Genomic DNA, 26348 nt, shown 5'->3' with positions numbered 1-26348 from the left:
CATGGTCTATTCCTAGTTATAAAGCTTGAAATGGTAACCTAAGGTAACATTATGTGGTTTTAATAGGGTCTTCATGAAAAGGAAAAGGGTTACAATTTTTTTTTAAGTGGGCAGGGGAGCAAGGTTGCTTTAAGTATTTACTTAGGAGTGCTTAAAAATATTTTGACATTACACTAATTAAATCAACCTGTGTACTCAGAGGTCCACACACAAGTTGGACACCTGGCAATAAATTTTCATAGTGACATGGTAGCATCTGTTCATGGGAATATGTCTCCACTTCTAAAGAAGGACTGGTATACCATTTCTGATGTGATTTTTAAACCTATTTAAGGTTGGTTTATTGAATAGAGAGTAATCCTTTGAGTCTAGCCTTTCCCACTTTGTGATGCTAAGCAAATCACTTAATCTCAGAGCTCCCAGGCCATACTTAGAAAATGAAGTTTCAGAGTCCTTGTTGCTCGGAGTTGGTTGTGGCAGTATCTTCAGTGAAAGGTGCCCCACCCTAAGGAAATCACAGGACTAGCCCCACACCTCACCCCCTCTACACAGATAGTTCCTAAGATAGCTGAACCTGTATTGGTGGTGGAGGAGGGAGAGCCGAGGGAGAGCTAAATTCATTTACCTAGCAATCATTAAACATCTATATTTTCACAACTGTATTAGGTACTCAGAGGAATACAAAAAAACACGTAAGGTACAGATAGCATCCCAACCTTTAAAAAGGTTAGTTTAGGTGGTGAGGAAGAGAAGAACAAAAAATAATTATGAAGTCATGCAAAGTAATGAATGATTATTTGTTAGAATGGATAGTCTAGGGAGAGGATCACATGATCTCTTTACTTTTATGCAGTATGAGACAAGATAAACATCACTGAACTTAGGAGTCCTGACTCACTAGTTCTGTGACTTTATGAAAGTCAGTAGCTCCAAATCTCACACTATCCTTTAAAAACCCATCAAAAGCATTTATTAGACATCCCACCCCATACTGAGTTCTGAGAGTTCAATGACAAAAAATGAAGCAGTCCCAGATTTTATTTAAACAAAATCTGCTTTAATGGATTCTTGTTTGAATCAAATAAGATAATTGGTATAAAAGTTATAGTAACTGAAAAGTGTAATATAAATTTCAAACCAAGCATAAAACAAAATGTGTAAAAAACTGTTCTGGTGCCTCATTGAGGCATGAAGGTCACTCTGGAAGATATGTTAGCATAACACAAGCACTTTCAGGTTCTACCAAGCAGGAGAGCTTGAGCTGGTGCCTGGCATCTGAGGATCAGCTTACTTAAACTGGAAGTACTCCTCCTTTTCCCATGGCAACTCATGAAGATTATCTACTAAGGGACTTATAAGTTGAGATCTTTATTGGTAGAATGAACTATCTTACTGTAGCAAAGCATCAGGGAACCTTTTCTTTTGATCTTACAATTACATTTCTGTTGTTGGTATGGCATGACAAACATCCGAAAGATGCTATTAACTGTATTGTTCATCATTATTGAAAAAACAAGATCAGATTTAGAGCTGGAAAGAACCTTTAAAGATCCTTTAATCCAATTGACTGGACTGAAATGGAACCTGAGAATTTGACTTGTTACAAAGGTAGTATGTAGCAGAGTCAGGATTCAAAACCAGGCTCTCTCACCTGATACACCACATTATCTCTCCCACTATCCCTATACATCATCCTTTGTCTTCATGAGTTTTTCAAGATCTTGCTTCCTCCATTTTCCTTTTCTTTTCATATATTCAGTCTCTGATCCTTCCACTATCTTTAAAGAAAAATGGATCCCCCCTGCCCTGAAAAACTTTCATTTGATTTTTGTTCTGTTTTAAGAATTTCTACACCCATCATTTCTTGGAAATATTTCTCCCTGCTCCCCTCTAAATTGAACCCTCCCTTGAATCACAGAAAAAGCTAACAAAAGAACATAAAATACAGGGACCATATTTGATAATAACATAAAACGTTCTGTTTTAGTCACCTGCCTCTGTTGAAAGAAGGGAGATAGGTAGGTTTCATTATCTTTTCTCTGAACTTTTTAAAAAATAACATTTTTAATGGATAACTTTTTATATTACCCAGATTTTTTTTCCCTGTATCCTTTTTTACTTTTTCCTTCCTGCATTTATTTTGATCTTAATGATTTCATCCTATTTATCCTCCCATTCATTGCCAAATTCTTGAAAGTGTACATTTGTTGCCTTGATTCCATTAGTCCATTCTGTCCCCTAATCCTGGGAGGCAGCTAGGTGGCTCACTGGATAGAGTATTGGACCTGGAGTCAGGAGGATTTGAATTCAAATCTTGTCTCAGACACTTACTTCCTGTTTGATACTGGGCAAGTCATTTAACCTGTTTGCCTTAATCCACCAGAGAAGGAAATTAGCAAACCACTCCAGTTCCTTTGTCACAAAGAATCAGGTACTACTTGATAAATCTCTAATCCTAGAAATCTGTCTTCTATCCCCACCATTCTTCTGAAACTACCTCAGGAAAGTTACCAATTACCTTATCAAAATAAATATCCTTTTTATTGCTTATCCCTATTAGTTTAATTCTGATCCTTGACTTTTCACCTATATTTGAAGCCACTGACATGTAATCACAATTTTTTTCTTTAACTTCTTTTTCACATCTTATTCTACCTGCTCTTCTCTCTCAAATTATTATCTGCTCATCAATATGCATGTGAAGCTTTCTCACCATCTTTGCTCTTTTTTCCCTTAAGACCTCCCACATAAGCCTTCCTGACCTCATAGATTGATTGATTTTACTTGGATGACTCCTGGGTATTTAATCTCCAGCCTCAGTCTTCATTCAGTTCTTGATCTGTATTTTCAACTCTGCACTATTATGTTTTGATACACATATGCCTCTTAACACCTTAGCCTCAGAATGGTTCAAATAAAACCTATTTTTTCATCCAAAATCAGCTCCTCTTCCTAACTTTGTTATTTACATCAGTATCAGTATCCTCCAGATCACTGTGGCTCAAAGCTTCCTGAATCATCTTGATCTCTTTCCTCTACCTCAATGCCTGCCAGGGGTGGGGAACCAGCAGTTCCTTTTAGGGATTTGTTCTGTGAAGTTTGGATTCAATCAAAGGGCTGCACTTGAGGAACTAGATGGCCATATGTAGCCTCCAGGCTGAAGGGCCCCCCCCATGTCAGTTACCAAGTCATGTGAATGCATCTGTCTCTTTCCATTCCTAGGGCCACTTTTAATCCAGATCTTATTACCCTAATGTCTGGACTGTTAAAAAAAATTGTAAAAACAACCTAACTGAACTTCCTGCCTCTGGTCTTCTCCCTTCCCCTGGAATCATATTTTAGAACTGGAAAGAACTTTAAAAGGTCATTTTATACTGATAGCTTAACTTCATTTGAGTAAAGCAGAGCATCAGAGAAAACTAGTTGTGGAAATTACAAGAACATTCAAGTGATTTTTTTTCCCCAGCAGGCCTAATTTTTGTTGAAGCTCAATATGTTATTTAGTTTTCACTAGCAATTTTCTGAAGAAAAATTCAACTTTTTGAGGAAATTAGGATGTCTAAGGCCAGGATGGTGTTCTGTGTCAATTTCATAATTCTAGACTGGGATGAGTGAAAGGGCAAAAAACTGCTTTTACTCCTATTTACCTTTTGTCTTGCCCCACATTTGTATATCTATCCATTAAGTAATAGATACTGTTATTTTCTATTGTAAAATTGGTTTAATCTCTCCTCTAGGGAAGTTCCCATTTAGGTCACTCTGGAAATCCCCTTTTCCTTTATTTCCTCTCCTGCTCAAGTCTGTAATACAGTTCACCAGATTTAAACATTAACAATAAACCTCGAAATCTGAAATACTGTAAGACATCCAAATCTGCAATACCAGTGTTCATAAGTAGTTTGTTACTTATTTTGAATCTAAAACTGAATAAACGTGTTGCTACAGCAAAATAGCCTTGGTTGAATTAGCCCCTTGACAGCTGTAATACTTCTTAGGGAGGGAAAGTCCCAGTGCTGAGCTAATGATGCATTAGGAGTGTTTGACCAAAATATGGTATAATAAGCTTAGAAGAAAATAACTTTCAAATATCACATGCTCCTATAAAGTGTAAATATGAGAGTTGATTATTAGGAATCCTGGTAAAGAGAATGGGATCAATTAGGATTACGATCTTAATTTCCTGACTTTTGATTAAACCACAAAGGTGGCCATAGTGGTTCCTACTGTAGTGGAGGGATGAGAAAAATGGTTGGTTGTCTCTCCCTCCCTGTACCCCCTTACTGTGTACTGAAGATGGATGGCTTGAAATCTATGGCACCAATTCCAGCCCTAAATTGTCCTCTTCTTTTTTTTCCTGTTCCTCCTTACAGGTAGCAGAACAACATTTGGGAAAGATGTAGACCATTGTAGAACTGAACCATTACAAATTTTGAACATTTTCAACTTGACTCATGAAGCTGCTCATAAATCTTTTCATTATCTTTCGTTAATGCTTTTAATGCATTTATGAAAGAGGACTCAGATGTTTTATTCTTTCACTAAGTCCCCAACTATTAATCCTACCCTACTCATTCCCAGAAGATCATCATCTCTTTTATGGGAGTTATCAAGGCTGTTTGCAATTCCATTCATCATTTATTAAGGATTTACTATTTGCCAGTGACTATGCTAGGCCATGGCAATATGCTAGCCTATGCTAGGCAAAAACAGAATTGACTTGCCCTACACTGATCTTGCAAAAGTTTTACATCACCTGTTCGTTTATTTTCCCCTCGGTCTCCTGGAGGAGTCAAGATGAGCTTAAATTTATTTTAGAACCCTATGTATCATTCAGGTCAGCCTGAATTGCCCCCATACTTAACAGAGTAATTTCTAACTACATGCTTTACGCTGTTCTTTTCCCTTTCCCTCCTCAAAAATTAATTCCATAAAAGACCAGCTTCAAGCCCCAGCTCTAAGAACGCTTCCACGTGTACAGAGACTGGGGTCCATCACACCAGTTTCTCTCGGGCTGCACACATTGTATTTCCTTAAATTTTTGAAGCTGAGATTTACTCCATATAGCAGTAGGTGGCGCTAAATCGACAAAACAATATAAAATAGTGAGGGCTATTTAGATGAAACTTGAGTGGAAGTTTTAACTTCTCTTGAATGACTTCATTTTTGGCCCAGCTCGCCCTGCTGTTATTAGCTACATTCTAATAGTGTCCAAACTCTTTTTCTCCCATGCTCAATTTTAAGGAGTTCCAAATCCAAAATCTGGACTTACTTGGATTTGAATAACCAATAAATTCACCAACTATTAATCACCTACTCCCTACATGTGAGGAACTATGCTGGTATAGTAGTGGGGAAGGACGAACACAGAGAAGTATACAATCCAATGTAGAGATTGGGGAATTTGGAGAGGGATGCTGAGAGATCAGGGGGAGAAGATTTACCTGGATGTCACAGTGCTGTCCCATTTAGTAAAGCCAAAAAATCCCACTTAGAGGACAAATGAGGATGCATTTATGATAGGACTAGAGAAATCAGTAATTTAAAAACATGAGCGATCTGATGGATAAAAAGTGTGCCTGAGGAACAGATGCCAAAGTGACTATTTTCCAAAAGAGGGCAGGAGAGCAGAATTTTTTTTTAATCTGAAACCTCCAGCACCTCCCACTGAGAAGTGCGAGAAGCAGCCAAGTTCACGCTTCAGATAATGCCTAGAGCAACAGATAATAAATACACAAAGCTACTTTGATCCAGCGCTTTCTCCCTCACTAAGCAGTGGTCATTGCTAAGGTGCCCCGCTACCTTCTTGGAAATTGATTGTTGCTAAGCAGTTAACTTGTAAAGCTTCATTCCTCCAGGCAGTTCTCTCTGACGGACTTGAGAGAGGAACGCCAAGAAACCTATTTGTCAAGAAAAAGCGTCCCCAGTTATTTTTGTAAGGAAAAGGTGCGTTTCATTCCTTGAAGCCTTGAGGTGGGGAGAAGTGGAGTAGAGGTGTTGATTCTTAATTTTTTGATCGAGGTGGGACGGGGCAGAAAGTAGCTTCAAGAGGCTGAATAGAGAGAGAATACAGCTATCTCAAAGTATAACTTAGTCATAAACAACGTAATGGGCAGATGAACAGCAACTTTTTAATGGTACTTTTTTTTAGCTACCTATTTTTAATTCCAGAAAATTCCGTTGTCCAAGGTATATAGGCACTTATTTTGTGATTCCACGTCATGGTTCAAAGCCTCATATGGACTGACATACGGGCCTCAATTTTCAAGCCTTGCCTACGGCAAGGCCCACAAATTCAAGGTCCTAGCTTTGCTGCCATCTAAAGCCCTCTGCTTACCTTTGGCAATGAATGCAAATTCAGAGAAGGAATGTAGGGCAGCCGCAATTAGTTAAGCATCGTACTGGGGAAAGACTTTCAGTCTATTGATTAGGTGTCCTTCATCTATTCTGGTAGAAACCTAAGTGGCTTTCTAGAAGTTCGTTGTAATACGAGGTGCACGCCTTACGAGAGCTGAGCAAACCTCGGAGCTGTTTAACTACTTTGTACTTATTTATTCGTGCGTTTGGGGTGCGGTTTAACCTTTCCCCTTCTGCCCCCTATTCATTTCCATTTCATTTCAAGGAATATTCGCTTAGTCATGTCTTGACCTCGGCTATGAATTCTAGCCCAGAGACATCCGAGCGCTTTGCTCAAAAAAACAAACCAACCAGAACTCCAGTCGCAGGCTGGAGCAAGGAACTCGAAACGGCAAACCTCCCCCACACTCCGCTTCCCGGCCTCGCGCACAGGCGCAGGCGCCGGCCTAGCGATGCGGGGGCCCAAGCCTTCCACCTCTTCCCCCTCCCACCCGTCAGCCTCTCGACGCATGCGCCCTCTCTGCGGGCCGGAGAGGAGTCGGCTGGGAAATGGCGGCCGCGGGGATAGTGGCTGTTACTGCGGCTGCCGAGAACTCGGGACTAGCGGCGTCAAGCAGCAGTTTCTGCGGGGTAAACTGCGGCCCAAGTCCCGGGACGGGCCCGGGTCCGGCCTCGTGGAGCCGTTCTCTCGACCGGGCCTTAGAAGAGGCGGCAGTAACGGGGACGCTGAGCCTGAGCGGCCGGAAACTGAGGGAGTTTCCCCGGGGAGCGGCCAACCACGACCTGACGGACACCACCCGGGCGGGTGAGCTGGGGCCGGGGGTGACGGAGGGGGGCGCATCGCCGCCGCGCGGGGGGTGACGGGACGGGGCGCTGCGGGCGGGGCCGGGAAGGGGGGCCAGAGGACCGGAGAGGAGGGGGCGGGCGCCCGCTGGGAGGGAGTGTGGGGGGGACTCCGGGGTTCCAGAGACGGGGACTCGGATAACGGAGCCCCGGCCGAACTGCCATGGGACTCCTCTCCTCCCCCGGAGGGGCGGGGGCGGCGGCGGCGGCAGCGAGCCCGTCCTCCCAGCCCCGAGGGGCCCGTAGGGACCGGACAGCATCCTTTGGGTGAGAGGATGACTGGGTGTGTAAATGTAGGAAGGCACGGGGCGGGGATTGGTGATTTCCTACCTTCCTTCAGAAAGTTGCTTCCTAACTTCCACTCCCAGAGGTCTGTTTTTTTTGGGGGGGGAGGCCACCCCTGTTCAGTGGCTGCTGAAGCTGTAGGCTTTGGGGGAAGTTTTGATTAAGACCTGGGGGGCCGGCTGGTTGTTGGTAATGGCCCGACTGTGGGGAATGGGGTACCTGATACCCTCTTCCCATTGCACACTACTCTGCCTGGGAATCTCTGCAAACTCACAAGAAGGAGTGTGGTTCAGCAGCAGGTAGTTCAAGAGTTGTACTAGGTAAAGACTTACATCTGTGTGGCCTCGTTTAGGTAAGTTGCTTTAGATCAGTTCTTAACATGTTTCAGCTCCTGGCGGTCTGGGTGAATTCCTTCTCATTATGTCACTAAACGAATAAAATTAAAACACAGAGTAAACTGAAAAGAAAATTAATTGAAATACGATTAAAAAACAAAAGTTCAGGGACTCCAGGTTAAGAACCCGTCCTAGACTGTGTTTAGGAACTCTTTTAAGACTGTTACTGTATCCTTGCTGTCATCGCAATGAGGTGGTGGTGCTTGTGGCCATCGGGAGGCATTTAGCTTAAAAAAATGTAGTTTTTCATCTAGGGATCTAGATGAAATTATGCATTATATTTTTTATAGATGTCTTCTGCAGTTTCTTAGAAGCCTAATGTGTCTGGTAGTGGCAGGTTAAATATACCAGGTTTTCCTTGTTTAAACTGTAACATCCTCCTAGAGTAGATTTTTTTTAAAATGGATCCATTCATGGGTTTGAACAGAAAACTTGGCCTCTAATCTTCACTTATTATTATGAATTCCCTGCACAGCTGTGTTTGAGGAAATTAAATGTGCTTTATTTTTTGTAGGGTATTATTGGTCACAAAAGAATGAATAACACTTTGCTTCTTATTCAAAATGGAAACAATAGTGTGCATCATTTATTAATGGAGAGCCTGACAGTCTGCTTATTTATATTCACTTATGTCTGAACAACTTACACAAAAATCTATTGTTAGATTTTGTGCAATTTCTATATTTGGTACAAACTCATTGAACCTTGACAAATGATATGAACTACCACTGATGTTAGAAAAGTGAGCAAAACAAGACTAATATAACTTAGTGTTTATCCATGGAAATTAGAGGAAAGTTTTTAAAACACTAAATCAGTTTGTTACGTGATACTCATGTGTAACTCTGAATCTTGGTGGTGGCTGTGTCAGTGATAAGGAATTAGGTTGTGCATTTGCTTTTCCTTTTTATTCTGTAATTTGAGTATCTCACATAATATATGTAATTCTTATTTCTGCTTACTTCATCCTGTACTACTTTCTAGGGGGAATTGAACACTTCATCAAGCAGCAGTTTGTATGTAATTTATATTTTGTAAATGATCAGTCTTAAAATTGAAAGTTGCTTGCCCTGCTAAACCTGAGCAGTTACTGGCCATACACCTGCTTATTGAAAGACAGCATCTAAATCTGTGACTCATGTGTACAGTTTCTGTATTTTATTACAAAGGTAACTTCCTGAGGTAGTAGTGATCATGATCCTATCATTTCAGTATTGCTTCATTGATCCTGAAGCTAAGGAACATGTTACTTAAAATTTTTTTACCTAATTCATTGTCTTTACTACTTTGAAGTAATTTTTGGAGGTCTTCCTTGAAGTTTTAGGAAATGTATTCACTTGGTGAAAGCAGACTTCAAATCCTTTGTTGATAGGACACTGCTTAAGTAAAAGTTTTCTCTTTTAGAAGTACATTCATAATCAAGTTTAACTTATTACATTTTAAATTCATAAAAATGTTTTTCTAGAGGCAGCTAGCTGGCGCAGTGGATAGAGCACTGGCCCTAGATTCAGGAGGACCTGAGTTCAAATCCAGCCTCAGACACATAACATTTACTAGCTGTGTGACCCTGGGCAAGTCGCTTAACCCTGCTGCCTAATCCCCCCCCCCAAAAAAAGAAAAAGAAATCTTAACAAAAATGTTTTTCTACATTTGGGCCCTGTTGTTGATACTTTTAGTCTAACACATACCAAAAAACCCCAACCTTCTAAAGGTTGATGTTTTTATTTTTACCCAAATTGGTTTTTTTAAAAACATTTTATCATTTCATAATACATCTTTAGTTGGTTATTTTGTCTCTTTTAGTACAAAAATAATGTATTCTAGGGACACATTTACCATAAGCCATACCAAAATTATGCTGGTTTTTGCTCAAACTATACAAAACTTGAAAGTGTTACTTGAATGCTAGCTTCACAGTCCATTACATTGAACAGTATATGTAATCTAGGCGTTTTAGTTCTAGGAACTTTAATGCATGGATATGTAGAGCATGGTTATCTGCTGGGAACATTTAAATAATCGGAGGAATATAAACAGTGTGGAAGTTATAGTTCCACTTCTGATATATAAGACATAATGGGAAACACTCAAATAACTGGAGAGATAAGTGAAATGATCACAATAATGAACAGAGAAGATTGTTTCAGATTTTGAAAAAGACAGCAACCAGATTTATTAATCTTTGCATTAATTCAGATCATTTGAGGTTATATATTAGAAGACCAGCATGACATCGTGGGAAGAATTACTGCTGTTAAACTAACAAGTTGTGTGACCATGACCAAAATCATTTAATCTTCTGAGTCTTAGTTTCTTCATCTGCAAAATAAGTAGATTGGACTAGACATATTCCACAGGACTTTCCAGTTCTGACATTATATGAGGAGACATAAGCCTCCCTCTTAATTAAAGGGATATGTCTAGAAGTCTGGTATCCAGAAGGCTTAAGGTTTTTGATAATCCAAATTGTGAAGGAAATGGGTTTTACAGATGATCCTGTAACCCACGGGGAATTTGGCACTCAGCAGACTATGACTAAAAGGATTTCAGGGAAACATTGGAGCCTAGTTGATATTAGACAGAATGATGTAGTATTAGACACCCTTCCCAACCCCAACCCCCTACTTCCAGTTCAACATTAGAATTGGGTTCCAGTCCAGGTCCATGCTGATATCAAGCAAGTATACTTTTGCAACCTATTTCAGATACCATTCTTTTTGTTTGTTTGTTTGTTTTGCAAGGTATTCAGGGTTAAGTGACTTGCCAAGGGTTACACAGCTAGTAAGTGTCAAATGTCTGAGGCTGGATTTGAACTCAGGTCTTCCTGACTCCAGGTCCCGTGCTCTATCCACTGTGCTACCTACCTGCCCTCTCCGATACTATTCTTAATTGGATATGTTGCTTGTATTAATTACATTGTAAGTAAGGACTATTTACTGTAGTTTTTCATCTTATGTCTAGTGCCTTACAATTAGTTCTTCATAAATATTTGTTGAATTGACTAATTAATGATTCTGGCCATCTTTCATTCAGCAAGCAAACATTCATGAAGCTCCCTATTATGTACAAGGCAAAGACAAAAAGGGAACAGCTGCCTTGAAGGAGTTTACACTTTATTGGGTGGAAATGGTTTGCACATTTATTGGGCAGTGACATACACACAGATAAGTAAATGCAAAATATATACAAAATAGTACAAAGTAGGGGTTTTTGGTGGGCAGAACATCAGCCAAGCTGCTGGGGGGGATCAGGATAAGCCTCATTTAGGAGGCTGAACTTCAGCCTTGAAAGAAACTAGAGATTGTAGTGCAGCCCCCTCATTTTACTCATGAGCCAACTTAGGTAGTAAATGACAGTGGCAAGTTTTGAACCTGGGTGTTCTGATTCCAAAATCACTCCTTTATCTCCAAACTCATCCCTATTTTGAATTTCCTTATTACTATTAAGGGTGCTATCATCTTTCTAGTCACCTAGATTTGCAATCTTAGTGTCATCTTTAGCTCCTTATTCTCATTCATCCTGCATTTCCAATCACTTGCCACATCTAAAAATTTCTTTCTCTACAGTATCTTTTGAATATATTTCCTTTCCATTCATACACAGCCACAATCTTATTTCAGGCCTTAGTCATCTCTGGCCTAGACTATTATAATGGTATTCGAATTGGTCTCCCTGTCTCCAGTCTTTCCCCACAATCTATCCTCCACACAGCTGCCAAAATGATTTTCTAAAAACATAGGTCTGGCCAGGTCACTCCCTTACTCAGCAGTTTCCAATGGCTCCCCAATACTTCCAAGATCAAATATTACTTTCTCTATTTAGCATTTAAACATCTTCACAACCCAGCCCCTTCTAATCCTTCAGTCTTCTTACACATTACTCTCCTCTACATACGTTACCATTAAGTCATATTGGCCTACTTGTTCCTTACATTCCTGACCTCCCTCTTCCATCTCCATGCCATTGTACTGGTTTTCCTCCATACTAGAAATACTCTCTTGACTCATGTTGGCCTCTTAGTTTCCCTGGCTTCCTTTAGGACTCAACTTCTGCCAGTAGCTTTTCCCAGTTTCCTGACCTGCCACTACTGCCTTTCTCTCTAAAGCTTCCTTCCATCTACTTTATGTATCTCATGTACCAGTTTATGTACTTGTCTTCCCCACAGAAATGCAAACTCTTTAGAGAGGGAGCATTGTTTTGTGTTTGTGTTCTGAACCCAGCATTAAGTAAAATGTCTCACATATTGTAAGGGCTTAATAAATGTGTATTGACTGGTTAAATGATTATGTCCAGATATGTGCATATATATGTATATAAAATCAAGATCGTAGTCCTATTTTGTTGTGCTTCTAGAGAGACTGACATCACTGCAAAGGTCCGTGGGTAAATTAGGTATTGCTAATATGAATAAACTATGGGGAAATGTGTTCCTTGGGAAGCAGTGCTGTTTTTGGCTAGACAGTGGAACACCTATTCAACTTGCAGTGCTTAGCAGAATATTTCAATCAACAACCTGAACGTGTGGAATGACCAAACCCAATGGGAAGTGAGATTAATGTAACATTGTTAACCCAGAGGGAGCTTTCTAGAGAAGCACCTAAGCATCTATATTTTATCCTGTTCTGTCATACATTTTTGAATGCTTAGATGATATGCTTCTCAAGTTTGCAAATGACATGGTGCTGGAAGAATTAGCTAATACCTCAGATATCAGGCTCTTGACACCCTAGGATAAAATTTAATAGAGGTAAGTGTAGTTCTGCATTGTAGTTGGGTTTGACATTTCACCTGCACAAATAAAGGATGGGCCAGGTGTGACTCTACAACAGATCCAGAGGATTTTAGTGGACTGCAAACTCAAAAAAATAAATGGTATAACATGACAGCCAAGAAAAGCCAATGTAGTAGCATATTATGTCAATAGAAGCTCATTGTCCAGAATGTAGAGTAATGTGTAAGAAGTAATAATGGGTGGTAGCTAGGTGGCACAGTGGATAGAGCACTGGCCCTGGAGTCGGGAGAACCTGAGTTCAACTCTGGCCTCAGACACATAACACTCACTAGCTGTGTGACTCTGGGCAAGTCACTTAACCCCAATTGCCTCCAAAAAAAAAAAAGAAGTAATAATAGAGAGAAGGAACAGTCTTGTTGTGCTCTGTCATGGTCATCCCATAACAGAATAATGCATTCAGTCTGGGCCCTACATTTTTGAAATGACACTGACAAATTGGACTATCTGAAGAGGAGGGTAGGCTTTTCAGCAACCGTATAGAGAAAGAAATGGGCTTTTGTATCAGTGTGAGAACTGAAATCATACCATAAAAGGATTACTTGAAGGAACTGGGTTATTTATCATGGAGAGAGCTTGGGGATATATACGCCACATGACAGTTTTCAAGTAGTTGAAGAGCTGTCATATGGAAGACTGATTAGAATTGTTTTTCTTGACCTCAAAGAGCAGTACTAATTGGGAGTTATGGAGAAAGATTTTGGGGTGTTCTCAGGAAGGGCTTTTTGGGCAGTTCAAAGTTTAATGGACTGCTTCTGGAGATGAATTCTCCCTTATTGGAGGTTTTTAAGTGGAAGATCATTTGTTGGAGATTCCTGTTCAAATATAGGAATTCTGAGATTTTGGATTCTTAGTATCTAACAACTCTCTCCCTCCACCTTCCTCTCATATTTTTGTTTCTGTTGATAGCATTTCCCTTTTCCAAGTTGCCCCAGTTTAATTGATGGTTTGATTTATCCATATACTTGCCATCATTTGCTAAATCTTAAGTTCACAGTCACTACTTTATACTCCTGCTTCTACCACCCTATTTCACTGGTCTCCCTTCCTGTCAGTTCCTTATACTCATAGAATTATATGGATCTAGATGTAGAAGGGACCTTATAGGCCATCTAATCCAATCACCTCTTTTTTTTTTTTAAACAGAGGAGGAAGCTGAGTCTTAGGGAGGTTAAATGATTTGTTCAAGGTCACTCAGGTGGTTAACTGCCAGAGGTGAGATTTAAACCTAGGTTCTCAATTCCAGAGCTATCCTTCATACTGGTCTTATAGTAATCTTCCTAGTGCATGAGACTGATCACTTCGTTGCGCTGCTCAAACCCCTTTATAGACTTCCTACTGCCTATAGGATCAAATATAGATTATGTTGTCATTCAAGGTTTTTTATAGTCTCATTTCAACCTGCCTTTCTGGCCTCTTTTTGTGTATTCTCTTCTGGTCAGACTGGACTGTTAGCCACTTCCTGATGTCTCCCATTTCTCTTCTTGTCTCTGTGAATTTGTTCAAATTCTCCAATTCTAAAATTAATTTTTTATCTCCATTTGTTAACAATATTCTCTTTGATATGGCTCGATCAGCGGACATTTATTAAGCACCTCCTCCTATGTGCTAGGTGTAGGGCATACAAAGACAGAAGTAAAAGGGAAGCTTACAATATAGTGAAAGAGAACCAATTATCTCTCTAGCTAGAGGTGATTTTTGTATTAACACACATTTATGTAAGGTTTTAAAATTTGCAAAGCACTTTCTTCATAATTCTGATTTTTCCTTTTCCTAATGTGTCTGACCCTTCCTACATGCTTATCTCGTGTCTTTTGTTTATAATTTTTTGTGCACGTCTTATCTCCCTACTGAATTATTAGAATTGTTGGTTTTTCCATCTTTTTATTCTTGCACATAATATATAGGACTTTCTATATAGTATATATGTAAGAAACATTTGGTAAATTGAACTTGATAACTCAAAATTCATTGTATCTCAGAGAAAGGCTTTCTTTCTGACCCAGACTAACAAATATTTTAACCTATATCTTTGATTCCACCTTCTCCTAGCTTCTCCTGATGTTATTTTGTCAATTATCCTGTCTCTCCTTTTATCTTTAGTTTCACTCTCTTTTGGTTCCTTTCCTCTCAACTACACATAGGCTTAGGCTTCTGTCATCCAAAAAAAAGCTACCCTGATCTTGCTGCCTATTTTAGTTACTATTGCATATCCATTTTCCATTTACCTGAATAAGTAGTTTACACCCCAACCCATCTTCATTTTCTTTGGAGTGAAAATCAGTGAAGGTACTCTGAGGCACATATTTTTGGGGCAAGATAACCGTTTATTAGCAGGGAGTGAACCTGGTAATAAAGTGGATCTAATGACTGCCTCAGTTAGCCAAAAGATCCCAAGCAGAAGGACAGCTCCCTTTTTTTTTTCATTTTTGGGGAGTATAGAACAAAGAATAGGACTTCCAAAGGCCAGAAACAAATTATGATTGGCTACAAGAGCTCAATATCACAAATGGAAATCAGTAGGATTGGTTACAGAGTTAAGGCAGGGAGGACCATATTATTGGTTGGAAATTGGGAATGAGAGGTTAGCAACAACCCCTTCCTTCCCTCCTTTGACTAAGAAATTTTCATTTTTTGAGTCCACCTGCAAGGTCAGAGATAATGGATCAGACTTAGTTGGATAGCAAACTATACATCCTTGAAGAATAGCTTGATGGGGTATAGATACTGGACCGAACTCACTATTGTCCACTTGAATCCCTTAAGGATAGCAAATTTCTGATAAATGCTCGAAGGATATAAACAGACAGTTCTCAGATGAAGAAGTTAAAGCCATCTATAGTCACATGAAAAAATGCTCTAAATCACTATTGATTAGAGAAATGCAAATCAAAACAACTCTGAGGTACCACATCACACCTATCAGATTGGCCAACATGACAAAACAGGAAAATGATAATGTTGGAGAAGATGTGGGAAAATTGGAACGCTAATACATTGTTGGTGGAGTTGTGAAATGATCCAACCATTTTGGAGAACAATTTGGAACTATGCCCAAAGGGTTACAAAAATATGCATACCCTTTGATCCAGCAATAGCACTTCTAGGGCTATATCCCAAAGAGATCAAACAAATGGGAAAAGGACCCACATGTACAAAAATACACGTAGCAGCTCTTTTTGTGGTGGCAAAGAATTGGAAATTGAGAGGATGCCCATCAGTTGGGGAATGGCTGAACAAGTTGTGGTATATGAATATAATGGAATACTATTGTGCTATAAGAAATGATGAACAGGCTGACTTCAGAAAAACCTGGGAAGACTTATATGGTCTGATGCTGAGTGAAGTGAGCAGAACCAAGAGGTCTTTGTACACAATAGCAGCCATGTTATGCAATGACTAAGAATGTTAAACTGAACCCTTCTCAGCATTACGAGGATCTCAGACATCTCCAGAGGCCTCAGGTTGGAAAATGCTGTCCACATCCAAAGAAAGAACTATGGAAGTTGAATCACTATCACTTATTTTTACCTTCTGTTGAGTTTTGTTTCATCTTTCTGATGGTTCCTCCTATTGGTTTTAATTTTTACTTACAACTTCACTAATGTGAAAATATGTTTAATGGGTATGTGAATGTAAAGCCTATATCAGATTGTGCGCCGTCTTGGGGAGGGGGGGGGAGAACAAGGGAGAAAAAATTTTCAACTCAAAAGTATATGGAAAAAAATTAATAAAATAAAAATTAAAAAAAAGGAAAAAATATTAAATTCTCTTCATAAACAAAAAAAAAGGATAGCAAATTTCCTTGAGGCAAGAATAGAAGAGTCTTTAGCAGGAGAATTGGATTTCTAAACTTAACTTATTACAGGCCAGCTGAATTTCTGGACTGTGTTCAGAGACAGAGAACTATAGGCAGTAACTGGACAAAATCAATTCATTGTAAATAGGATCAATAAAAAAAGACACAGAATCAATTTAATTTTCTCAATTTGCTGTTCTCATCCTTTACTGAAATTCTCCCTGAATTGTCAGACCCTGTAGTCAAAGTTTATTCAGTCCTTGAGTTCTTTGTAGCTTTTGGCATTGACTTACCTTCACCTTTACGGTGTCCCCTCTTTTACTTCTGTGAAAATATCCTCTCTTTGCTTCCCTGACTGCTTTTTCTTTTTATTCACTTTTTTTTCTCCTTCCCCTCATTATAGGCATGACCGAACAGTCTCTTTCCCTTTGATAATGTTTTTCATTCCCATGACTTCAGCTGTCAGCTCTTTGCCAGTGACTCCAAAGCTATACAGCTCCAGCATTTCCCCCAAACTTCATATTTGAATTTCTAAACACTTTCTTCTAATAAAGCATCAAGCTCAGCATATTCCAAATGTAACTCTTATCTACCTACCCTTACTTAAAAGTTTCCTATTTCTGTTGAAAACACTACCACTGTTTCAGTCTCCCAGATTCACAACCTTGGGGTCATCTTTGACTCTTCATTCTCTCTCATCCCCAATTTGCAGTCATTTGATGAGTCTTGTTGATTCTACTTCTACAACATATCTCATTTCTCACATCCTCTTCCTTACATGACCCCCACCCTAGTTGTCCTCTCCTCCCCTCATTACCTTTAACCAGGTCTGTAGCAGCATTCTAATTTTACTCCTTACTTAGAGTCTCTCTTTTCTCTAATATATCCTTTTCAGAGCTTCAGAAGTCTTCTAAATCACAAATATGACCATGTTAATTTCCATGCTCAGGAAACATAAGGAATCCTTATCATTACCCCTAAGGTAATATAAACTTCCCATCTTGGTATTTAATGCTCTTCACAAACTGAATCCATCCTACTTTTCCTGGCTTTTTGTATAATATTGCCTTTCATAAACTATACATTCTATCCAAACTGACCCACTTGCTTTTCCCTGAACTCAGCATCTCTGCCACTAGCCATGTGACAAGTCACTTAATCTGGATCCCTTTGGCAGTCTGGTGAAGTCTTTTCTCAGTGCTTTTAAATGCATAAAAGTGAAATACATGGGATTTAAAGGAAGCCAATTATATTGAAATATAATTACCAAATAATATATTTTTTAAGATGATGGAGACAGGTTAACAACCCCTGGTTTAGGAGATCTTCCCTGCCTAGGTTGTGTGAATGTTATGGAAGAAAGGAGCAAAGTGATTTGTTATAAACTCAAGCCTATATAAATGAACACTGGTAAATTTAAAATTTATTTATAGACTTTTATAGTAGCTTACATTTATTTAAGTGCTGTATCCCATTTGATATTGATATTGCTCGATGAAATAAGTATTAACACAAGTATTAGTCTTCTTCCTCTAAGTAGAACTGGGCTGGGAACCTACTCACATCTTTCCAACTCCCAAATCTAGCCCTTTTTTCATTACACCCTAACAGTGCCTAGAAAATTGCCTAAGTGTACACAAAAGTTGGTTTGTTCAAGCTGTTCTTAGAAATTGAGGCTTTGATACTTAGTAATAATAACTCACATTTAAATAGCTACAGAATACTTTCCTCATAACAAATCTGAGATATAAGTATTATCATCCTGTTTTATAGATGAGGAAACTGAGGTACAGAGAGGATTGTCCATGATCATACAGCTAGTAAGTACCTGAGTTAGTATTTGAAACCAGGTCTTATATTCTGAGTCCAGCACTTTTTCCAGTATGTCAGTTTAGCCCATAGAGCCCCTGGTTTCCAGTTGTGATTCCAACAAGAACCATAACATAGTAACAAAAATAACTTTTATTGAAGGTGATAGGCTCACATTTCCAGCAAAAGGGGGAGAAGCTTCCATGATTCTAATAAAGGTAGTCTCTTTTGTTCACATCCCCCAGGGTATGCAACCTAAAGAATCATAAGGTCACCATACAATTATTGCAGAGCAGAGGGTCCTGCAGGCCTGCCAGCTAGTTTGAGCTGAGGTCCTGAGCAAGTGTTACATGTATTTCTGCTGACTGGATTAAAATATTGGTCACTATTTCAGCCAAGACTAAGAGTAACCTTTTGCTCACCCTGTCTTTCAGATGAAATCTGTAGGGGTTTTAATAGTTTTGCCTTTTCTGGAAAGGTCTTTAGGGGTGAAGGGGAGAATCAAATTAAGATGGCTGAGTGGTAGGAAGTAGCATGGTGAACTCCTGCCCATGAACTCCTGCAAACAGATAAAGAAAACACACCAGACTGAATTATGGTGGGGAAGTCCTGAAAAAGTTATAATGAGTCCTTTTTCCAGCCAGGTCAGCAAATGGAAAAAGAGATCTGTAGACACTGGGGAGGCCAAGAGCATGCCCACTAGACCTGTACTGGGGCACTAAGGATGGGGACAGGTACAAATTGGAAACTTTGTCTCCCACTACCCAGTTCTCGGGCCAAGTGAAATGGAGGCATTCCCTGGTAGGAAGGCCCTGGGCAATGTACTGAGAAAGGAGGAAGTTCAGAAGGCAGCAGCAATAGTTTGACTAGACTCAAAGCAGGGTTTCACTGCCAGCATCTAACCCAGTCTGCAGAGGAATAACCAAGGCAGGAATCTCAGAATAAAGGGGAGTATACAATCCTGCCACTCTGAACCAACAGAGCTTTCCAACTGGCTGCATACAGTTGGAGTCCAGCCACAGTCTGCTCTTGAATAGACCCAAACCAAGGTCAAGAACTTTCAGGGCTCAGACTAGGGGCAGACTAGCAAATAGACTTTGCCTTGAATCAGACCACTTTGGGTGCACTGAAATCTTGGAATAAGAAAACACTCAATATCCCAAGAAAATAACAACAGGACCAGCCCAGACCTTTCCTTTCGAAATGTAAACAGACTTCAACCCTAGCATTGTCTGAAGTCAAGAAGTAAGCTAGAAGAATGGGCAAAGAAAAAAATGAACCCCATCATAATAAGCTATTAGGATGTCTGGGATACTCAAGACACAAATATAGAAGAAGAGAAAGACCCAAAACATCTACAAGCAATGCCTCAGAAGAAAGTACAACTTGGGCACAAACTCAGCTAGAGTTCCTGGAAGAGGTGTAGCAAGAGTTAAACACTTAAAAAGTATTTTTATAAATTAAATGTGAGTGTTCAAGATAAAAATTAGAAAAGAAATGAGAGTTATGGAAGAATGAATTAGAAAGGAAATTAACAGCTTGACACAAGAGGTACAAAACCTTGCCTAAGCAACTCCCTGAATATTAGAATGGACCAAATGAAAGCCAAAGACTCCATGAGGCAACAGGAAATATTAAAACAAAGTCAAAAGGCTGAAAGAAATGAAAGAAAGTTTAAGCCATCTGGATACTATAACAAAAAAAAAAAGAAAGCCTAGACATCCTATTTCAAGAAATCTTAAAAGGAAATTACCCAAATCTCTTAGAACCAGAGGGCAAAGTGGAAATAGGAAGAATCCACCAGTCGCTTCCTGAAAGAAGCCCCAAAATGAAAATTTCCAGGAACATCATAGCCAAAATCCTTGTTAAATATGTGTGCGTGTGTGTAAAATAATAAAAATATAAAATTAAAATTAGATAGGTAGATATTTTATAAGCAGTCGGAAAGAAAGCATTCAAGTTCCAAGGAGTCACAGTCAAAATCACCCGTAATTTAGTTGCCACCAATACAAAGGAGTAGAGAACTTAAAATAGGATATTCCAGAAGACAGAGGCCTACAGCCAAGAATAACTTATGCAGCAAAACTGAGCATAATGCTGCAGAGGAATAAATGGATCTTTAATGAAATAGAGAACTTCTAAGTATTCCTAATGAAAAGGCCAGAGCTTTGGAGAAACTTTGAAGCTCAAACATAGGAATGAAGAACGGCATAAAAAAGGAAGCATAATGAACCATGATAAATAAGGATAAACTGCTTACATTCAAATATGGGGAGATGATACATGTGTCCCCCCTGAATCCTGCCAGCTGGTGGTACAGTGATTAGAGTGCCGGGCCTGGAGTCAGGAAGATCTGAGTTCAAATCAGGCCTCAGACACTTACTAGCTGTGTGACCCTGGGCGAGTCACTTCACCTCTGCCCCAGTTTCCTTATCTGTAAAATGGGGATAGTAATGGCACCTATCTTGCAAAGTTGTTGAGAGGATCAGATGAAATAATAATTGTAAATTGCCTGGCACTTAGTGCTTAAAAATGCTTATTCTCTTCCCTTCATTTTGGGAAAATTATCTCACATAATCAGGGTGCACAAGTAGACATCTCTACAAATCAGAAGGTATTGAAGAGGAGCAACTGAACCTCACTCTTATCTGAAATGATAAAAAGAAGGAAGAATACACATACAATTGGGTTGTTGTTGTTCAGTTGCTTCAGCCATGTCTGATTCTTCGTAACTCTGTTTGGTATTTTCTTGGCAAAGATAATGAAGCGGTTTTCCGTTTGTTTCTCTAGCTCATTTTATAGATGAGGAAACTGAGGTAAACAGGGTTAAGTGACACAGTTGGGTACAGAAATACATTTCACTCAACAGGGAAATAAGAGGGAAAGAGAAAGAGGAAGAGTAAATTAGAAGATAGATTTAGGGAGGGATTAATTCTAAGCAAAACAAACTAAGGAAGCATAAAAATATAACTCTTTTTGAGATGAGAAGGAATGAGAATCTAAGGGGGTACCTATACATTGGTGAATGGATGAGTAAGTTATTGTATATAAATGCGATAAATTATTGTGTTGAACTCTTTATTAGCATAATGACAAACTAGGATTCTAGAGGACTAATGAAGAAACATGCTGTCCATCTTCTGATAGAGAAGTGAAGGACTCACGATGTAGAATAAGACAGATTTTGTTTTGGACATGGCCAATATGGAAATTTGTTATGATTGACTGTGTGTTTGTAATGGGGTGTGTGTATGTGTATGTTTTCTCATGTGGGCAGGGGGTTGTAGGGAGGGTGAGAAGACAGATCTTGGCTGATTAAAACAAATAAATTTTTTTTTAAAAGGTGCTGTGGGGTAGGCATTTGCACCTGAGTGGCCTTTTTTTGGCAAGGTAGAAACGCAGTTGAGCTTCAAGCATTGCTGTTGATTTTGCATATTGGCCTCCGATTGTGGCTCTGTAGAGTGACACTTCAGGCATGGCCAACATCTGTCTGTCATCATAACAGCCACCTGTGGGTTAGAAGGATAACCTAAGCGAGAGGGAAATAAATAGGAATGTCTTCTCAAATTAGTACAGCATCATTTCCCTGTCCCAACTCCAGCCCTTCTGGGGATACTCAAAACAAAGCCCAGTAAATACAGGAAAGCAGCTGTACTCTGTGGCCAGGACTACTAAGAGGACTCCTGCAAAGATCCCTTTAGTTCTCTCCCAGCTATAATATTTCCTGTTGTTCTAATGGTCTGGGTGTGATCTTCTAGGGGCCCCTACAACCCTTAACCATCTTTATCATCCCACTGCCCAGCTCTCCCCACAGCATTCTCTTCTGCCTCTCTATATATTTGTTTGTCTTTTCAAATTTAGTGTCTTTGAACAACTCTGCCCCCAGCCTCTGCCTAGGGCAGCCATTCATTCACGTGAGAGTCAGGTAAATAGGATCCATCACAGAACCCTTTTTGCTTTCTGCTTGGTTTGATTTCTGTTGTTCAGCTCCAATTGATATAGTTTAGGCACTGTGAGTGGATTGTTAGGGAGGGTGTTAATACCACCTGTAACTATGTATAGTTCCTTCTCCTTATGGCAGAGCACAACAAGCAGGACTCTTGCCATATCTTTATCTGCTTACTCTGGCCTTTGTCTTCCAGTTCCAACTGAGGTTGCCTGGAATAAACATTCAGGTGAGAGATAACAATAAGCAAGACCCATCCCAGTTCTTCCATCTTCAGCTCTGCCCAACCTTGGTTTCCAGCCCTAATTCCTGCAGTTTGGGCCATACAACAGGAGCCATTTAAACCACAATGATCTGTTTCAGTCACCCAGCGATGCAAAAGGTCTTTACCCACAGATAGCCACTGTTGTTAAATGGCTTTTGATACCACCTCCCTCATATTTAGTTTATAGAGTCCCCTTTTGTTCCTTGCCTCTTTTTGCTGACAAATCTGGTTCATCCCTGGGAGCTTCAAAATCCTACTGACTATGCCAGGTGTAGTCTTTGGAGCATTTCGGTTAAAATCGTGAAACCATCAGGATAACATATCAAAAAGAGCTTTTATTGAAGGGGATAAGCTTGTGTTTCCAGCAGCAGGATGAAACCCCAATAAAGACCCTGCAAAATGACCCCTTTTAGAGGAACCTTCCAGCACCATTTAATGGAGGCTTCCAAGAGTCTGATTAGGATAGGCCCTTTTGGTCAGACCACCACAAGGTATGAAACCTAGATTGTTAAATAGATAGCTCTCCTGAAAGCTATTACAGAGCAGAGGGTTTGGCTGTTCATCTAGGTTCAAGCCATGATCACTCTCTGGCTGATCAGGTGTTTCATATAGTTTTGCTTGCTGGGATCAGCAATCATTATTACAGCTAATATACAGAGAGAAACTTTGTCCACCCTATTTTTAGATGAAGTGTTTCACAAATTCTCTATCCAAATGAGACTGTTTCTTACTTAAATTTACTGGTTGTTTACCTTTGTAAAATTAAAAAAAAAGTTAGATGCCAAAATTAATTTTAGCCAAACTTAGGTATTTTAGAATCTGGCACAGAAAGCAGGTTTTGCAAAGGTAGGTAACATGCTTTTGTATCCAAATTCCTTATACAATGCCGTGAAAATGATAGCTCCTTCACCAGCTGTTTGATAATAAAAATCTTTCCATTATCTTATCCAGTGGGGGATTGTGTAGTCACACATACAAAAACTGATTCTATCTTGCTAGTCTGCTAAACAAACTTATAACTCATAGATAGATAGATAGATAGGAAAAAAAATCATGTATTAGGTATTTACTATCTACTAGGCACTGTGTTAAGCTAACCTTATCTCTTTTGATCCTCACAACAATCCTGTGAGGTAGGTTTGATCCTCACAACAACCCTGTGAGGTAGGTGGTATTGTTACCCTCATTTTACAGTTGAGAATACTCAGGCCGACAGAGATTAAGTTGCTCGACCAGGGTCACGTAACTAGTACTTGTTTGAAGTTTTGAACTTAAGTGTTTCTGACTCCAGGCCCAGTGCTCTGTCCACTCTGCTGTCTAGCTGTCCTAGATCTTTTTTCCTGGATTTTGTGTATCTCTTTTCCTGACTTGCTATGTGTTTCTTCATTTTCTCTTTGTTACCTGTTTTAGTGACTTCTTATTTTTACCAGATTATGAAAAGCTTGGTGAACAGAAGTAGAAATTCAAATTAGTCAATTAAGTTCTTATAAAAGAATTCTTCCACCTGTCTCCTATTCACATGCATGGTCAAGAATTCACTCTATTTTTTTTTCTTTCACTTAACAGAGAAGTTTGGCTAGGATTAATGAAAAGCCTGCATTTTGGTTATTTTCTAATTTTCATTTTTATCAGTTACCTAATGCATCGTTATTGAGGAGGTATTTAGTTTAACTTTAAGCACTGTTGAAGATGCCATGGGGGAGATAGAAAAAACCCTCCACAAGATTTGGTATGGATCCTAGGACAATCTTAAAATTACATGAGGTAATAGGAAAAAATATAATACTATAACACTATATAATGAAATTTTAGTGTTTAATTATGTGGTTGAGACATGTAAGTAGTTTAGGAATACAGAGGTCTGATTAGGCTAGCGTATTTGTATTTAGAAAAGGCTTTAGAGAGAAAGTGTTGTGCTGGACTTTGAACGCTGAATCTGCCTCTTAGACATCTCAGACTCTGTGTCCTGTAGACATCTTTAATTCATCATGTCCAAAACTGAATTCACTGTCTGTCTCTTCAAACCCTCCATTCTTCCTCACTTCTCCGTTGCTGTCAGGTGTACCATCATCTTCAACTCACCACTGTAATAATCTTCCAAACCCAATGATTTGCCAAGTCTTCTGGTTTCTACCTTCATAGCATGTGTATGCCCCCTTCTCATCATTTAGGAAGCTATTGCTTCCTTGAAAAACTCCCTTGGCTCTGTGGTTCTACCTTCTTCTACAACTTTGGTCTCTGATAAATCCTCTTATTTCCTTTGTTCATTCCCCTTCCTCCTTCTGTCCCATTAGTAGTATTCCTAAAGACATAATAATCCTTATCCTGTTCTATTTTTACATTTCCTTGAAGAGTTCACCTATTCTTACAGGTTCAATTATTATTTCATGTGAAATGATTTGTAAATTTAAATCTCTAGTCCTGCCCTTTCTCCTGATCTTATCTCTGTTTACTGTATATTTTTACTTAGATGTCTTATTTTCACCTCAAATTCAACATCTGCCAAACCAGACTTAGTATTTTCACCTAAAAATCAGCTACTCCCTCCAGTCTTCCCTGTACCTGTAGGTAGTGCTAATAGCACAGTTGAAAGAGGACAGTTTGTCATTTACATCTTCTCATAGGCCTAGAATTAGAGAATCTAAGAGGGAGCATGATATAGAACACCAGACTTAGGAGCCAGGAGGCCTGGGTTCTAGACCCAACTCAGCCAACAGATCATGCAACCTTAGGCAGGTAACTTTCTCTTGGTCTTAGTTTCCTCATCAAAAAAATGAAGAGGCTTTAAATAGTCATTTAATAGTTTTATGTTTATTCATATTCTAAACTGAAGTAGTAAATTATCAGTTTCTTCTTAATTTTATTCTTTGTGGTACATATAATTTCATTAGTAGAGTGTACTTTCATAAGGAACTTCTTCCAGTAGTGAAGATTGGCACTTTGAGAAGTTAAGGGTATTGACTACTAGAAATCTATAATTTTGTGACCATAATTTTACTTTTGCCACATTTTATAGTGTTGGCTATTTGAATTATAATTGTGTTATTGTTAAGTTGTGCTTTCTTTTTAAAATTGAATCTGCTGTTAATATTTGGTCAGTTGTCATCATGTTGAATTTCCTTTAGACTTAAGCATAGGAACAATAACTGGAGAAAAATCCACAATCACTATGATTGCCATGTCTAGTACATGGTAGATGATTAATGAATGTTAATTGAATATTGAGTATTTTGGCCACAATTTTATTACATAGGATTCCTATACATAAGTGTATGTTGAAATCTTAACTTTTTGTTCATTAAACATAAGTGAGACATTAGAAAAACATGTTTAAAAATCATTCCTGGCTCCTTATTGCCTATAGGCAATGCAAACTTCTTAGCTTTACATTTATAGCCTTTTACAATCTGTCTCTAGCCTGGTCTTCCAAGGTTATTTCACATTTCTTTTATGCATACTACATTCTAGTCGATATGTTATTCCCCATTTCCCACTGCTTTGTCTTTGCATGGCCATTCTTCCGTGCCTGGATTGTACTCCCTCCTCCTCTCTGCCTCTTAGAATTTTTAGCTTTCTTTGAGGCAGAAGTCACAGGCTATCTCCTAAAGGAAACTTTTCATCATTGCCTTTAATTATTAATGTTCTCATCCTGCTCAAGTTTTCTGGTATGTACTTAACTTGCTTAAATGTATCCCATTTACATCCCCCTGTATAATGGGACTATTTTGCATTTTGTCTTTATTTCTCTAATACAAGGAAGTGTGCCTTGCATATGTATATGCTCATTGAATAAATGAAATAGTCAACTAGTCAGGATATGAAAATGTATAAAAATACATAATATATATTTATATATAATTTAA

The 26348-nt window shown here is 39.0% G+C and overlaps 1 protein-coding gene across 1 annotated transcript in view; it reads left to right on the top strand.

Moving 5' to 3' along the window:
* The first annotated feature begins 6860 nt into the window (after positions 1-6860).
* The window catches only part of LRCH3 (leucine rich repeats and calponin homology domain containing 3), a 154297-nt gene continuing 134809 nt past the window's right edge, over positions 6861-26348 (top strand). Inside the window, 1 exon segment of the mRNA XM_020986024.2 lies at positions 6861-7159. Within this exon segment, the coding sequence (XP_020841683.1) occupies positions 6904-7159 (256 nt within the window). The 5' untranslated portion in view covers positions 6861-6903.

The sequence above is a fragment of the Phascolarctos cinereus genome, unplaced genomic scaffold (assembly GCF_003287225.1).
Source record: "Phascolarctos cinereus isolate Bilbo 61053 unplaced genomic scaffold, phaCin_HiC Scaffold_726;HRSCAF=1367, whole genome shotgun sequence".
Classification (NCBI taxonomy): domain Eukaryota; kingdom Metazoa; phylum Chordata; class Mammalia; order Diprotodontia; family Phascolarctidae; genus Phascolarctos; species Phascolarctos cinereus.
The sequence above is the reverse complement of the archived record's forward strand: the minus strand, read 5'-3'. Positions and strand labels throughout refer to the sequence as shown.